Genomic DNA, 18,120 nt, shown 5'->3' on the forward strand with positions numbered 1-18,120 from the left:
TGGAAGGAGACCAATTGTTGAAGAAGTCCATCAATTGGAGGCCAGTGGGATTCAATTTGATCTTAGAAAATCAGGAGTTTTCTTAGCACATGTTCGAGCCCAATCTTCCCTGATAGAACAAATCAAGGTTACACAAAGTGATGATCCGAAACTAAGAAAGCTTATGGAAGATGTTCACAATGGGAGGAACTCATACTTTTCTCTTGATCAAGATGTATTACGTTGCGGTCAACGCTTATGTGTGCCAGATAACCCTGACTTGAAGAAAGCTATTTTGGAGGAGGCTCACAATTCTAAGTACACAGTTCATCCGGGTTCCAATAAGATGTATCAAGATTTGAAACAATTATTTTGGTGGGAAGGCATGAAGAAAGACATAGGAGTTTTTGTTTCTCATTGCTTAACTTGCCAACAGGTTAAAGCTGAACACCAAAGGCCTGCTGGGTTATTGCAATAGATTGAGATGCCTGAATGGAAATGGGAAAGGGTTACGATGGATTTTGTAACAGGTTTACCTCGTACTTTTAAAGGTTTTGATTCAATTTGGGTAACTGTGGATAGAATGACGAAATCACCTCACTTTCTTCCGGTGAAAACAACTTTCAGTGCAGCTCGGTATGCTCAACTTTATGTTGATGAGATAGTTAAACTACATGGAATTTCAGTGTCCATTATTTCAGATCGCGGACCTCAGTTCACCTCTCATTTTTGGAAATCTTTTCAGAAAGCGTTAGGAACTCGTCTGGATCTCAGCACAACTTTTCACCCTCAAACCGATGGGCAATCGGAGAGAAAGATCCAAACTTTGGAAGACATGTTAAGGTGTTGTGTTCTAGATTTTGGTGAGAATTGGGATAGCTATCTACCTTTGATCGAGTTCTCTTATAATAATAGTTATCAAGCCAGATAATGGACACAACACCTTAACAGTTGATGAGGTTAAGCTTTTGGGGTCAAATTTGGTACAAGATGCAGTTGAGAAGGTTCGCATAATAAGAGAACATTTATTAGCAGCTCAGAGTAGGCAGAAGGCTTATGTTGATAACAGAAGGCGTAACTTAGAGTTTTCAGTAGGTGATCAAGTGTTTCTTAAGGTGTCGCCTATGAAGGGAGTGATGAGGTTTGGAAAAAGAGGGAAGCTTAGTCCTCGTTATATTGGTCCATTTGAGATATTGGATAGAATAGGTGCAGTCGCTTATCGCTTGGCACTACCGTCTGAGTTGTCTATGATTCATCCAGTTTTTCACGCATCAATGTTGCGCAAATACCTTCCCGACCCATCTCATGTGCTTGCACCACAAGCCATAGAGCTAAAGGAGGATTTATCATTTGAAGAGGAACCAGTGGCTATAGTTGATCGCCAAGTAAAGAAACTACGTTCTAAAGAGATAGCATCGGTGAAAGTTGTTTGGAAGAATCATTCGATAGAAGAAGCAACTTGGGAAGTGGAAGATGCTATGCGCGACAAATATCCGTATTTGTTTGAGTCTGAAGGTAACTATCACACTTATCACAGTTTATGAGTTTGAAATTCGGGGACCAAATTTTTTAAGGGGGAGAGAATGTAATAACCGAGAGAGTGTGAGAAAAAAAAAGAGAGAGGGGAGAACACGTGGGGGCACATGCCCCCACTTAAAATTTTATTTCTCTCTTCTCCTCTTCTTCGACACTCCCCCCTCCCCTTCAGTTCTTCTTTCTCTTTCTTTTCCTTTCAAAAATCAAAATGTAAAACCCTCATTTCTCTTCTCTTACCAACTAGATTTCTTCATCTCTTCTCCTTGCAACCAACCACCCAATATCATCAAACTCACCTTTATCATCTTGCTTTCTTTTCTTTTCTACTCTACCTCTATTTATTCAAAATCTCATTTTCTCAAAACCTCCAAATCATGTGATTTCAACTTAATGAGTGAAGGAAGCATTCAACTTTTGAGTTCTGATTATTATTGAGGTTTCAAGGTAACTCTTTGACTCAATAATTAGCCATATCTCCAATTTTTGTCATCCCTATATTTATGGGTAGGTATAAATCCGAATTAGGGTTATTAGGGTTAGGAAATTTGGGGCTTCTATCATATTGAGTAAGATTTTGTTAATTGACAACATTAGTAGCTCACAAATATTATTATTATCATATTTTTAGAGTTGTAGAATTATTGGACATCATTTGGTAGCTCGTTGACGTGCTCAGAGTTGCTTCCGGTTCTTTGAAATCAAGTTGTGAGTAGATATTATGTCTATAATTGTTTTTAAGTGTATTATTATCAATATTTAAATTGGATCATTATTTTTGGACCTTGGAAATATTCGATTATTGTGATTTTTAAATTTTTGAAATAAGTATTGATTTGTGAAACCTATAATTTTATAAAAATACACACGAGATGATATTTATATATTTTGTAAAGCATATCTGTTTTCTTATTTGACTTTATTGAATTTTAATTAAATTTTAGTATACATTCTTATATATATATTTGATTTACTATGGAATTTAGTAATATGTTAAAGCATTAGAGATTTTTATAAGCGAGTTGGTTTGGATTGGTTTGGGAGACTCTGACTAGAAAATCGTAGTTAACGGCGGTTATGACGTTAGCCTAGAGGCATCTGGCTCAGACCTCAGCTAGCAGGGGCGTTGCTAGCCTAACGTGTAGGCCACACGTTGGATCTGTTATACCGTACGGGCACACTAGAGGAAAGGGCTATCCTTAGAGGTGGAGCCGCCCTAAGTGTGTAATATTCGATTTGATTTGACTTCTGGAATGAGAACTCCCATTTCAGTTCATTCTGCTTAATTATTTATCTATTTATTTGTATAATTAATTTATATGAATTCCTCATCTTTGGAAAGAAATATAATTTTCATGGTAAAATTTGTATTGTCTCGTGTGGGTTATAGATCTAATGTTTGCTCACTGAATTGCAAAACTCACCCTATTATATTCCCATATTTTTCAGATACAGGAGTCAATCCAGGTTCCGTTCCACCTGCCCCTCAGTAGATTTTAGTCATTTTGGTGAGCCCTTCTTCTTTCCAAGGGCTAAGTAATTATGTAATGGAACTTCTGCTCAAAAATTTAGATTATGTCAATGCTCCATATGTCACAGGCAGGATCCTCGTGTGGGTTATGTTATTTTAAATCTTGAACTGTTTAGATAGTAATTATAAGTTGGTTATGTAAGACTTATGAATTTAACTATATACTCTAGTTATCAACTTGATATATATATGATGCGTATTCTGGATATATTTGGTTGTGGATATGGTTGGAATATGTTGTTGTTGTTGTCTTTGGAAATGGATGTTTATTAATGATACAGGGAGTTAATATTTATATTGGTAAGGTCCTAGAAACAGAGGAGGTTCTGTCCGTTTTTCTGAAAATTTGGTCGTTTGGTTTGCTGAGGGACTTGTCCCTTAAGCGCCAGTCATTGCTTGGTTCGGGCCATGACATCAAATTTATGTAATGGACAATTTTCGGTTCATTTGATATTATACAATGGTTTCGTTTTGAGCTAATTTTTAGTTCATTCAAGACGCAAGTGTTTCTAAATTCGAATTTATATAATGGACAATTTTTGATTCATTTGATATTATATAACAATTTCGTTTTGATAACATTTTCGGTTTATTCGAGACGCAGGTGTTTCTGAATCCGAATTTATATAATAAACTATTTTCGGTTCATTTAGTATTATACAATGATTTTGTTTTGATAATATTTTCGATTTATTCGATCACCACAGAGAATTAGACTCAATAAAGATGTTAGCAAAATGTTGGTGATGATGATAATGATGATGGAGGAAGAAGAAAAAAAGGAAGAAGGAAATCAAAGAAATTAAAATAAAAAAGAAACAGGAGGAGGAGGAGGAGGAGATGGATGTGGTGGTATGGTGGTAGTGACCATGGCTATAATGAAAAAAAGAGGGAGGAGGAAGCCCCGTAGCATAAACTAAATGACTTAGATAAACTTAGATGTAAAATTGTTTGAAGGTGTAGCAAAACTCATATTAATATAAAAAATTGTGAAATTGATAATAGATTATTTACATAGATGCTATTTATTATTATATTCTACGGATGGTTATATAAATAAATTATTTTCTATATGTTGTTGTTACAAACCAAATTTAATGTTGACATGGAAAATTCATATAAAATTTAGAAACTTAGTTGTCATTAGCTTGTTAAATATTATTTTGGTCTCTTTTTATATATTACAATAGATAGATAGAAAATAGAGAAATAGATTTCAAGTTTATTGTGTTCTAAATAGTAAATACACCGTAAAGGAAAATCCATGACATCCAAAGGTTTCAGTTTTGTTGTTCTCCATGTTGACAAGACCCTGGATCGCTTGCACCTCTAGTCTCCATATACCATAACCAAGAGTCTGTGAAGGCTTGCATTGTTATCTCAGATTCTAGTGCTTAGGTAGAATTACAAACAAGATAATTAGCTTTGTTGTTATCTAATATGTAGCCTAAGGCTTGTCGCTTTTGCATGTATGTATATATTACTGTGCTATTACGGTATACCACAACGTTGATAACAAAGATTCAAAGAAGGATTGATATTTGTTATCTATCAAAGGAAGCCATTTTGGAATAACGTGGCCCCAACAATGTTGCCATTTGTAGCTAGAAGTAGTTCTAGGAGCGAAATAAACCACTTCGCCTCAGTTCCCAGCAGCCTCTTACCAGCATTTGGCACCAACTTTGATGAAGGGTATTTGAACCTTAGAAAATATGTAATAGCTCCGTATAACCGAAGATATCGGTAGGAATATTAATTTTCTTCAAAAAATTAGTTGAAAACTGTTTTGTGCAATCATTCTGTCTTCAATATTGAGTCGAACAAAAGCTTCTCTGCTATAGGTCATGGTATGTGTGAGACTTAAATGAACTTCACGTTCCATCTTATGGTAAAAGCCGAAGTGTGTGTCTCGACTCAATGTACAAAACATGAATAATAAATCCAGATCGATAAATATCTATTATTAGTTATTTTTTAATTAATTTATGCATTACTATGTGGAATTGCAATCCATGATTAGGTTGTGGCAAACGTTCTTAGTTGCATTGGTGGTTTACTCTGCATGGGCATCTCCATTCGAGCTAGCCTTCAGAGAACTGTCAATTGGGTCGCTGGTGCCAGTTGATATCATTGTGGATGGCTTCTTTGCCATTGATATTATCCTTACTTTCTTTGTGGCTTATTTGGATAGATCAACTTATCTCCTCGTTGATGACCATAAGAAGATTGCTATAAGGTGGGAACATCTTATTACTGTGATATATCCTGGTTTTGGTCATTTACTTTCTTATTACGTGCTCTCTTAGTTTAGTTTATGTCAAAGATAACCAAATCAATCAAAGCACAATGAAAATATGTTTGTTCAGTTTAAGTCATAGATAACCGAATCAATCAAAGCATTATGAAAATATGTTGGGTTTCTTCTATCATTTTTATTCAAGATTTTTGCATTTTCACTTTGTCAGATATATTAAAATGTTACACTTCCCAATGGATCTAGCATCCACTCTCCCTTTCGACCAGATATACCAAATTCTGACAGGCAAACGACACGGGCCCGAGATCTTTGGTTTCCTAAATATGCTTAGACTATGGCGACTGAGACATGTTAGCGAATTCTTCTCAAGGTACATTCATAAGAATGATATTAGATCAAAAGCAAATCAGAAAAAGAAAATGAAAATGCTCCCAGGTTAGTTTGATAACTGACTTCAAATACAAAAACAAAATGATATCATAATATCATGTGTACTCGACCACGTAACCAACCTTCTATAAGAAAAATTATTGTGTAAGCACACTTAGTGAGACCTCACAAATGGGTGTATATTTTGAAGAATATAAGTAAAACTCACTTGTATTATGCTTAAATATGATATATGAAAACTATGTCAACTTAAGATTTCCTAAGAATATTTGGTAAATTTTCTTGTTTTCCCATATGTAATAACTAATACGGCTACCCATGTGTAACTAAATACTGCTAGTTATTTTCCAGGCTAGAGAAAGACATACGAATTAGCTACACTGCAACAAGATTTTGTAAACTTATATGTGTAAGTGAATAGATCTTCTCTTTGGGCATAAATCCGAATAAGAATATGTAGAGTGACTAATCTAGGTTCATTCATGCTTTATTTGTCGCTGGTGTATCATAGGTTACGCTATTTGCAGTTCACTTCGCAGGCTGCATGTATTTTTGGTTGGCTTTCCATCACAAAACACCCGAAAATACATGGCTCCACAAGGAACTACCGGATTTTAAATATAGGAGTGTCTGGTTGTGTTACATCTATTCCATGTACTGGTCTATAACAACTCTTACCACTGTTGGCTATGGAGATCTGTATGCAGTGAATACAGAGGAGAAGGTTTACAGTAGTTTATTTATGCTGTTCAACATAGGCCTCACGGCATATATAATCGGAAACATGACTAATCTGGCAGTTCATAACACCGTCCGAACCTTTGCAATGGTAATATTTCGTTTTTTCCAATGAATATTTATGGAATTTTAATTCCCTTGACTAAGCATTATATTTGATAACACTGTCATCCACATAGTTGGCTTTAAATCTTATGCACAAAATAAAAATTTTAACGGTGAAGTATATTTTTGGCGCCTAATGTTTGCGATTTTTTTTTAAAATATTCTTAATGTTTAATTTAATTCAATTTTGTTTCTAACCTTTTTTGATTCATTCAATTTTAACATTTTTTTTTTATTTGTGTCAAAACTATCTTTAAAAGTTTTTAATTGTGTCCCTAACATTTTATATTGAGTTAACATCCAGAAATAATTTTGACAAAAAAACAAACAAACCGTTAGGGACAAAATTAAATGCAACTAAATGTTTGAGGTATTTTTGAAAAAAATTGCAGAACTTAGAAACAAAAAGCACACTTTATCCAAATTCAAATAACCAAAGCTTTCCCAGCTGCCTAAGTTTGGTTGCCTCCTGCCTTCTTAGAAGAAGTCAAAGGAACAAAACAGACACATAAAGGAACAAAACATTAAGCTATAATTCCACATTTATATGTTTTAGTTTTGTTGTACTGGGACTCTCCTATATATAAAAACTATCTAGACTAGATGCTTAAATTGATCTTCAAACATAAGGATATTAAGGGCTTGTTTGGGTGAGCTTCTAAGAAAAGATCTTTTTTCGAGTTATCTTTTTTTAAAAGATCTTATGGAGAAGTAAAAGTAATTTTATGTTTGGATATCTCATATAAAAAGATCTTTTTATCTATCAATTATGTTTGGGTATAACAATATAAAAGTACTTTTTTGTTTATTTATTACATGAAAAACATCTTTTTTTTAAAGAAAAAAGATCTTTTAAAAAAAGATGTAAATTACAGCTTCTCAAAAAAGATCTTTTTTTTATTTTACTAATGCTTTTACTTTTACTACTAGAAATTTGCCAAACACGCTAAAAAATAAAAAAAGATATTTTTTCATTGAAAAAATATCTTTTTTTAACAAAATAATGGCGCCCAAGTAACATGCACTAAGTTCATTTAAAATATAGAAGTAATATTAAGATCAATATTAATTTTATCTTCTTATATGATTTTCGGCATTAGTCTAATTTTCTTTTCTTTTTTTTTTTCCGCTCCGGGCTCGACAGAGGGATGCCTTTAACAGAGTGTTACGATATGCAAGCAAAAGTAGACTCCCAAAACGTTTGAAAGAACAAATGTTGGCGCATAAAGAATTGAAACTTAAGATGGAAGAGTCACAGCAACAAGAAGTGCTACAGGACATCCCTAAAGCAATTAGATCCAGTATTGCTCAACATCTTTTCAGCAATGTAGTTGATAAAGCATATTTATTTAAAGGAGTCTCTGATGAGTGTATCATTCAGCTGGTAAAATCTTTTTCTTGTTATCTTCTATGCTGTAATAAAGTGGATGGTAATCTCATGACACTTAATCACACAGGCGTCAGACATGAAAGCAGAATACTACCTACCTAAGGTTGACATTATCTTGCAAAATGAGATGCCAATATATTTCTACATTCTGGTATATGGATCACTGGTAAGGACATCTGTATATCTTTCTCAAATCCTACCCTTACACCAGGCTTAACTGAAAACCTGAACTATTTCTAACTGTAGGATCTATTTATACACAAGAATGGAAGCGAACAGGTGAGTTGTTTCTCAACTAACCATTTTCTGAGTAAAATATCATTTTCTAACGAAAGGAAAATGTTAATAGTGCAAACTCCTAGTGATTTAGAAAGAGCACTACGTAAATCCCAACAAAGTATAATGCTGAAGAAAAAACGATCAAAAGAGGAAAAAACGATAACATGAGAATGAACTATAGAGAATGGAAGTGTCCCACAGACCTGGAAGACACCATATGCATCAACCTGAGATTAGAAGTATTTTGAAAGATCATGTCTTCTTCAACAACTCCCTGGTAACCTGTGCAAGCAATTCAAACTTAGTCTTTGAACTGTGATTTCAGAAAACCTTCATCAAAACTGTAAATCATAAAAGTGAAAATGTAATAAGTATCATGCATAACTGTAGAGAGCAATAAGCAAGTCAGCCTACTAAAGAGATTAGCAGAATTAAATTTGTTGGGATTCTGGAATTGAAAGTAGTATCAATGTTTCCAACCTAACATTTCATAGACGAGCTCATAGAAAAATTTTTTTTCCAGCTTTTGTTTGAATTAGAACCTGGAGGCATGGCTGGAGAAATCGGCGGGATGTTTAATATTCCACAACCTTTTACAGTTAGAACTAGGAGGCTCTCCCAGGTCATACGAATCAACCAACATCAGTTCAAGCAGATGATGCAACCATTTAATAATGATGGGAAACAAATCATCAACAACTTCATTAAGGTTTGGAGATTTATAAGTTGATAAAGATAGAAAACAGAATCACAAATGCATACACATTACTGTTTCCATTTGAAAGTCGACTTTAATAAGCACACTTCAAGAGCACTCCCCATATTTTTTTACTAAATTTATCAGAATATAAAATGTTGGTCCAAATAGCATTTTGAGCCACAAAAAAAAATGACGGAGAAATCAATCCCAATTTCCTTCATCCAAACCTCATTTATATCCCTGTTCAAATGGCTTTAGCTATATTTTTTTATTTTAACATTGGTACTTATACTCCCAGTACTTGAGGGAACAAAGAGGCAGCGTGCTAGAAGAAATACCATACTTATCAGAATTACTAGGAGACCTGTATCTCGAGGTATATCTTTTACTACTGAATATCAACAAGTAAAACTTTTGATTGATTTAGGCAAGAAACCTGAAGTTTTAACTAATTCACAAACATAGTACAAATTCAAAATGAAAAAGATGCACTGAGATCATTGGGTAGTGTGGTTTCATGCTCATGGCTAAAACCTTTTACAAGTTGTTTTGGAAGACTATTGTATTTAGAGATTAACTTCAATACAGTGTCCAACAAAAAATATTTTACATGGTCATCTATTGTAAAAGTTAAATAATTTTTGCAAATATGATAATACATTTATTTGGTATATAAAAGGACAGGCTAATGCAAAGCATCCGATGTTACGTAGGTTTCAAGGAAGAATTTATCTGTAATAAAAATATTTAAAAATGAAAACAACATTGAAAATTTTTATCAAAATTAAGACATTATATTTTATGATGATAACCGTGTTTCTTGCAGCATATAACACAAAATGGGGACTCACACGATGAAGTTTCAAGATATCACGATGATGGACCATGTAAAGAAGGTAGACTTAATCACGCCTAGTAAAAACATTAAGCTATTAACAGTCTTAAGTTTAATCTAAACTCTAGAGTAGGAACTTTGCAAAATCATTTAGCTAAAAACGAGCATTCAGGATTCTGTAAAACTGATCCAGGGAAACATTTATGTGCATGTTCATGTTTTGTGAAACAGAAAGAAATATTGGATTATGGTATGTTAGTTGTTTACATGAACTGGTAAAGGCGCACAAAAATCAACCGGAGGTTATGCACAAAAGCATCATCTTGGTTGTAGCTACCTATCTAAACCTTGGTTATGAATAAAACCAGCTTCATCACAATCTTAGTTCAGTGACAAACAAATCAAACTCTAAATAACAAGAATTGTCTGATACGTATGATTTTCAAGGTTGCTTTCTACAGTTTCTGTGTTGAACCACTTCTCCAAAAGATAAGGTTAAGGAAGTTGTCAAATATTTCACCAAGAGATTTTTTTAGTTAGAAGGCTTTAATACTGCTTAGCCATATTTGCAGCATCGGCTCATGCTACTGCTACTTATTTCAGGAAGGACTATAAATTCCGATCCACGGTCAAGCCCAGCTTCCACTAGAGTAATAATCCATGGTCATCATCCCAATGAAAAGAAAATGGGAAAAGGAGACACGAAAAAGCTCATACTTCTCCCGAGCTCAATAGAAGAGCTTTTCAGAGTAGCAGGTAAGTTTATTTAGAGCATTTTTCATATCACCAATAAACCATCTGATTCAATAGAAGTTACTCCACAGTAAAGGTCAAGAAATTGATGCACAAGGAGTGATGTTCTACAATGAAAAATTGTTGTACTGGCAACATTTGTAACATTATGATTTTACCAGTTAATTGTGTTCCTAGAATCAAGAAGACTGAGCTGAATTTTGTCATCTATGTCTGCAGAGAAAAAGTTCGGTAAAAGAGCGAGAAAAATTCTTATGGCGGATGGCTCAGAAGTAGAAGAAATAAACGTCTTAAGAGATCATGACGAGTTATACATCTTCTAATGATCAAATTCAAGACATCTAGATGAGGCCGTTTTGGTCTTTGTGATATGATGCTGTGTTTCTAGACGGTTTAATCAAACAAGCCCGGGATGCACTGTAAGTAACTATATTAGAAATTTACAATGACAAAAACAGGTATCCATTCAATATCGAGGAATTAATTTGTTGTATAAGCATAGAAAAATCCAGAGTGATACCTTTGGCTAGAGTATATCAGTCTCTGTTGAGCATGTCAAGAACAGCATAAGCAGCCTTTTGGAAATGATTCTTCTCTTCATCCAAAGTTCGTTTCTTATCCAGAGCAGAGCCTTTACATTTCTCTATCTCTTCCTCTATTAGAACAGAATTTTGATTGATTTCACTGTAACCATAAAGGAACATAAAATTTCAGAACATATATATCACTCTCTAACAAATAAGTGATTAGCCATCTCACGTGATCATCTTAAGCATGTTCTCCATGATCGCTTGTGCTTCGTGTGATATCTCTTCACGGTAACCATGATCCAAGTCAAACAGAGAAAAAAATCAGTGATCGGTGTCAAAAACCTAACAGCTCAATGTTGCTAAAGATTCTGTGACGCCACGCTTTTGAGACAACTCAAGTTCAGTTAGAATGAAAGAGAGTTCGTTAAATTGTAGCTGAAGTCTTCTATCTCAGCTAATTTATTCAGCAACACTTGAAATCAGATTTATCAATAGTTTTTTTTTTTTTTATCCAGAAAGGATCTATCTCGAACTAGATCTAAAAATGTGAATATGCTTCATATTCGAATTCTCTATAGATTTTCTTTATTACATTTCCTTGCATGTTTTATCTTCTCATAATCGGAAAAACGAAGCATAACTAAGAATTCCTTCTGTAATCTTAAAAACGCAATGATTCATCTCGAATTTACAAATTCAAAATCACATCTCCTGAGATTTGAAGAAACAATTACGTTTTAGTGATTTACAGCAGTTATTAGTGAAATGAAAACTAATTAACGAGCGCGCGCAGATGAAAATGCTTCTCACCGTAGACGAGAGAACAAAGTTGATTTTCAGGTTCTGGTTCGTGAGGTGGCGGAGGAACTGCATCTGAAGACGCCATCGTCGCCGATAAGATTTCTCACTCTGCTTTTCCGCACTTGGTTATCGGGATGGGAGATTCAAATAACAACTGAACGCGCGTTTTTGCTTTTGTTTCGAATTTTCCGCAATTTATAGGGTAAAAGACGTGGTTCAAGAGTTTCCTATTTTGCCCTTATAGGGTTTTGTCTTGCTCGCGGCCCATATTGTTACAGAAACAGTTTTAATAAAATACAATTTGGTAAATATTTATCATTATTTTGTTGTAAAATAAATAAATAAATAAATAAAATAAATATAAAATAGAGAAGTGTGAATAAAATATTTTAGTATTAATATTTTTTAATATTATTATCTCAATATAACTGAGATAATTTATTTATTTTTTGATAATTCACTCTTTTATATGTTGTAACGTACATATATATAAAAAAAAGTGTTTTATGTTAATCTTGTGTGTGTTTTATTTCAGACCATGCTCTCCCTATTTATACAGATATAAAGTTTACATTTTCAAACTTCATTAAGTTAATTCATTTTAAGAACTTGAGTCTTCTACTATTGAAAAAAGTGAACTGTCTATATTATAAAAAAAAAGTCACGTATCATTAAATAGGTTATCACAATATTTTTCATTGAATGTCTATTTAGGATCATACCTCATTAAAATCTTACTAAAAAAATCTAATGAAAAAGAACTTTAGTGAAGGAAAAAGAATTTAATATCATTTGTGATGAAGATTGTCTCATTAAAAACCTTGTTAAGAAAAATCTAATAGGGATAAAAACCTAACCAAGAAAAAGAGTACAATCTCTCCTTCTTGTCGATATTATTTAATATCTCGAAATCGGCGCATACTAATCTGATGTACCAATCTTTCAAACGAAGATTTTGGAAGTGACTTTATAAATAAATCTATCAGATTATTACTTGAGCGGATTTGTTAGATATTAATTATTTTTTTATTTTGAAAGTCATGAGTGAAGAAGAACTTGAGAGAAATATACTTTGTTATATCACCTTTGATGTATTCACCCTTAAGTTGAGCAATGCATGCAGTATTATCTTCAAACAGAATAGTTGGAGCTAATATTTCACATGATGATAGAATATATTGTGTTGAGTTAAGAAATTAACTAACATAATTGATGATGACAAACATTAGATTATTGGGTTAATTATCCAATTAGTTTTAATTAAATTTGGTTAAGTGTTGCAGGCCAAAAAGAAAGAAAGAAGCAGTCCAATAGGATGGAGATAAAACCAGAAACACAAACGGGCTATAACTCACTTAAAACCCAAATTGATTGAGCAAGGAATTCAAAATGGGCTGAATGGTAAGTGAATATAATCCAAGCCCAAGTCATTCCTCTCAAGCTGAATTCTCCAAGGAGTAAAGCAAAATGAATCAGACGGGCCAAGCAAATTAAACCCGATCCAAGCCCGATTGCTTCTCTCATTCAAACCCTTCCAATTTGCTTTCACCAAAAGCAACGTACACTTTTTCCTAATCAGTCAGAACTCAGAAAGAGAAAGAGAAAGAGAAAGCTTAGTCCCTAAGTTGTTCACCAAAGAAGCAAGAAAGAGAAGGTTAAGTAAAAGGTTGAAGTCTAATCACCCACATCAAACTGTATCAAGAAGTCAGAAGTTAAAAGGTGATTTCATTTCCTTATACATGCATCATATCTTCTTCTCTTCATTTTCAACATTCTGTCTATCCATTATGGGTTACCTGGGAAAGATGATCTCTACTCTTCACTGCTGTGCATCTACGGTCATAAGTGTGTCTTGAGGACCAAGTTGTTTTTCAATGGCCAAGATATGGGTTTACCATTGAAGATATCTGTTTCTGCTGTCCTGTGGCTTTCGGTCAACAAGAGAAGGTCAGAACCAAAGTTTCTACTTTGAGGATTAATGGGAAAAAGTGAGATGGTGAGTTGGTGAAGCACAAAGCTCGAGAGTTGACCTAGGAGAGAGCAAATCAACAACATGCAAGGAGATACAAAAGAAGTTGGTTCACCATTCAGAAGCCAAGGAAAGATAACCAGTGTTCTTGAGGTGTATGTTCTGAGAAGAGCTCTCTGAAGAAGTTCATCTACTTAGACAGTGCTTTCTAGTCAAAGGAGCATTCTGCCAGAATGAAGAACTGAATCAGAGGCTAGCAAATCTGGTTTATCACATAGCAAAGAGGCTGTTGAAGAGTCAATCTCCTTCATGTTTTACATATTGTAATTTACTTTTCAATGTTTATCTTTCTGTAATTTCTTGAGGTAAAAGGTTGAATGAGAGAGTCATTGAAAGAGCCTAAGAGAGAAAAAGACAGAGAGATATACCTGAGAGAAAAGCCTAGAGTTATTTCATATTTCTTTAGGTTAAGTCTGTGTCTTGTATCTTATACCTGTGAGGTATCTCTTTCTTAGTTGGGTGAGTACTAAGAGTGAATAGTTAGGTGTTAGCATAACCAAGTCAAGTTAGGTTAGAACTTGAGTGTGAAAGGATTGTGTCAATCCTGTGAAATTGGTGTATGTAATACTTTAACTATAGTGAAAATTTCACATTGTTGTGGTGGAGACTGGACGTAGGTTGCATTGCACAAAGGCAACCAAACCAGGATACATGATGGTGTCAGCTTCTCTCTTCTTTGCTCTGTTCTGTTTTCTGATATTCATGAGACAAAATGAAATTGTCTAATAAATTTTCCGCTGCTGAGTTCAAACAGATTTAGATTGCAAGTTTGTTTTAAAAGGGTTATTTCAGTAACTTAAAAGAAGGTCATAGATTCAACCCCTTTCTCTAAGCCTTTTACAACCTTCATATTGGATTAAACTCCTTAGCCAAAATACTCGCGACTTCCTTCATGTATCGCTAATATTTCATCATGATTAGAGGATGTTGTTGCTATCGTCTGTTTTGTAAATCTCCATGATATAGCTGTATTACCATATGTGAATCTTGTTTGAGATCTTTTTTTGTGTAGATCAGACAAGTATCCTGCATCTGCATAGCTAACTAATTGTGATTTGGATTTATATGGATAAAACAGTCCAATATCAACTGTTCCATGAATATATTGAAATTTGTTTCATTCTATTCTAATGTCTTCTAGTTGGAGAGAAATTATATATTGCTAGTAAATATGTCAGATCATGTATTATTAGCAAGATAAATTAGTGCTTCAATGATACTGAGATATGGTACTTCAGGACCAATGATATCTTCATTTTCTTCCTTAGGATGGAATTGATCCTTTTTCACATCTAAAGACCTTACGATCATTCGAATACTTAATGGATGTGACTTATCCATATAAAATCTTTTTAATATCTTTTCTGTATAAGTTGTTTGATGGATAAAGATCCCATTGTTTGTATATTTGATCTACAAGTTGAAACAAAATTTAGTCTTTTTAAGATTTTTCATTTCAAACTCTTCTTATAGAGCTTTTATAATTGTTAGAATCTTTTCAAGAGTTCCAATGATATTTAAATCATCAACACACATAGCAGTTATAATAAATCCAGATGCAGATTTCTTTATAAAAATATATGGGTAGATATCATCATTTTTGAATCTTTTTTTGGTCAGATACTCAATAAGACGATTAGACCATATTCGTCTAAATTGCTTTATACTATATAAAGATCTCTACAATTTGAATAAGTATAACTCCTAAAAATATTCATTGGATAGTTTAGATATCTTTAGTCCTTCAAGAATTTTCATATAGATATCATGATCTAATAATCCGTATAAATAAGTTGTCACCACATCTATTATATGCATATGTAGTTTATGGTATGCAGATAAAATAATCAAATAACGCAATGTTATTACATCTACTACAGGAGAATATATTTTTTTTATAATTTATACCGGGTCTTTATGAAAAATCTTGTATCACAAGTCGACGTTTGTAACGTATAACTTCATTTTTCTCATTTCGTTTTCTCACAAATATCCCTCTATATCCAACAGGTTTTAAATCTTCTGGTGTACGGACTACAGGTTCAAAAACTTCACGTTTTGCAAGTGAGTCTAACTCAGCCTTCATAGCTTCTTCCCATTTCGGCCAATTATTATTTTGTCATTATTCGATTGTTCTTGGCTCAATATCCTTACTTTCATACATGATGTGTAATGCCACATTATATGCAAATATGTCATTGATAATTATTTTATTTCAGTTCTATTTTTCTCCTATAAAAATATATTTTATTGAGATCTCATTATTTTCACAATTTTTCAGGCACTTGAACCTCTTCTGGCATCAAAACTATATTAGAATTTTAGATAATTGTTAATGTCATTTCTATGTCTTTATCTTTTTTAACAGGAGTACTATTTGTCTTGGTAATATCAAATGCCTCTCTTCTTTTTCGAAGTTTTTTATTTTTGGAACCAATTGGTCTACCACGCTTCTGGCATGTACTTGTTTCAGTAGATATTTGTCCAACTGAAATATCAATTTAAATTGGGACATTTTCAACTAGTATGTAGGATTTGGTTATCCTATTTTGATAAAAAAATGCATCAAGTAATTCAATTGTTAATCTTGTATAATTTTTTGAACTTCTAGTTCACACTGTCCTAATCGTGAGTCTAGATGCATTAACAATGATATATTTCAATTAAGTTCTTTTTTTCAAGTGGCTTATTCTCCACCCGAATGTTGGAAATATTGATTCATTAAAATAACAATCTGCAAATCGAACTTTAAACATATCTCCTATTTGTATCTCAAGATACCTCACTATAGAGGGGGAATCATATTCCACTTAAATTTTCAATTTCTTTGGAGTTTCATTTTGGTGAGAGAAGGTGTGGCAATTGGGACATATATCGCACATCCAAATATTCTCAAATAGAAAATATTTGACTGCTAGCCAAAAGCTAATTGCAGGGGAGAAAAATGATAGTAACTTGTTGACCTCTGTAACATCCCAACTTTTTGAATCAAGTCATTTTTTAATAACTAATTAATTAATTAAAATGGTAATGATTTAATATTTGAATTTAAAATTAAACATATGAAAACACTAGTGGTAGTAAATCTCTAACCGACAATAAACAACCTTTTAAAATATAGTCATAATTAATTCTATATTTATTAAATTTGAATGATATTTAGTTATATAAAAAGATAATAATACTAGCTCTATTCTTTAAGTTCAGTATAAAATCAAATTTAAATTAAATTAGGTAGATAAATCAGTTACAAGTTCATAGTAGAAAATCACGCTTTTAACAGCTAACCTGATATACTAATAGTATTTCGAGAATATCTCAAGCTGTGGTTATCCGATTGACTTTGTTTAAGATTCGTTTTAAAGCTAATTCAATTCTCTATAAATTAGTCTCTAATAGCTATTTCCAAATTCTAAACGTAGAAAAAGTTATAGGGATCATAAAGTGACAATCCAGATTGAAGATTTCACCTAAATGCCTCCTAACATAATCTGCACATACCTGAGAGCTATTTGATCATTCATTTCTCATTCTATTCCCTTTTTCTATACAAAAAATTCTAGTATACACAAAGTCTAGCTATGGAACAAGTCTCTCTTCACTAACAAACTGCATCTATTTGCATCGGAATACCTATCGGAACTTCACTCGAGGTAGGGGGTTTTATGCTAATTTTTATGTCATATGTTAAATGTTTTTAGATATAGATGTTAGCATTACATGTCATGATATAATGTCTCTTTCCTTCATACGCATTATGCATTATAATAACAATCTTATGTGCATTAAAGAACTGAGGGAATGATCTTTTGATAAGGGAATGTGACCCCCAAAGATAAGATAATCGAGATGATTTTTCGGTAAGGGAAGGTGATCGAATTGAGATGATCCTTCGGTAAGGGAAGGTGATCGATAAACTTTTGGGAACCTTCTGTAAGGGAAGGAGACTCCCATCAATTTTATAATAATATATATCTTAGTTGTCATAACTTCCTTCATGTGTATGTCTAAATAACCTTGATTGTAAATTGAACTGAGGGAATGATCCTTCGGTAAGGGAAGGTGACCCCAAAGACAAGATATCGATATGATCCTTCGGTAAGAGAAGGTGATCGATCGAGATGATCCTTCGGTAAGGGAAGGTGATCGCCAAAACATTTGGGATAAGAACCTTCGGTAAGGGAAGTGGACTCCCACCTTTTATACCGGTTTGAGCTCAATACCTTCCATAAAAGCTACGAGAAAAAGTAATGAAAAGTGTGATCATGAT

At 33.2% G+C, this 18,120-nt stretch overlaps 2 protein-coding genes across 2 annotated transcripts; one reads left to right on the forward strand and one right to left on the reverse strand.

Annotated features, from left to right (window-relative positions):
- The first annotated feature begins 493 nt into the window (after positions 1 to 493).
- On the forward strand, positions 494 to 10,877 carry LOC112770495 (potassium channel KAT3-like). Its single transcript, XM_029294952.2, has 15 exons — positions 494 to 842; positions 895 to 1,494; positions 4,648 to 4,786; positions 5,064 to 5,279; positions 5,509 to 5,670; positions 6,042 to 6,099; positions 6,202 to 6,519; positions 7,678 to 7,917; positions 7,991 to 8,089; positions 8,170 to 8,202; positions 8,726 to 8,911; positions 9,201 to 9,278; positions 9,729 to 9,798; positions 10,341 to 10,493; positions 10,710 to 10,877. The coding sequence occupies exons 1-15, from the start codon at positions 494 to 496 to the stop codon at positions 10,811 to 10,813; spliced, it is 2,805 nt and encodes a 934-aa protein (XP_029150785.2). The 3' UTR covers positions 10,814 to 10,877.
- On the reverse strand, positions 10,852 to 11,964 carry LOC112771996 (uncharacterized). The gene is made up of 3 exons (XM_025816870.3): positions 11,831 to 11,964; positions 11,250 to 11,301; positions 10,852 to 11,174 (listed from the first exon to the last, which is right to left on the reverse strand). Exons 1-3 carry the CDS (start codon positions 11,904 to 11,906, stop codon positions 11,027 to 11,029), a joined length of 276 nt encoding a protein of 91 aa, XP_025672655.1. The 5' UTR covers positions 11,907 to 11,964; the 3' UTR covers positions 10,852 to 11,026.
- Positions 11,965 to 18,120: the final 6,156 nt, after the last annotated feature.

Source organism: Arachis hypogaea, chromosome 18 (assembly GCF_003086295.3).
Source record: "Arachis hypogaea cultivar Tifrunner chromosome 18, arahy.Tifrunner.gnm2.J5K5, whole genome shotgun sequence".
NCBI lineage: Eukaryota > Viridiplantae > Streptophyta > Magnoliopsida > Fabales > Fabaceae > Arachis > Arachis hypogaea.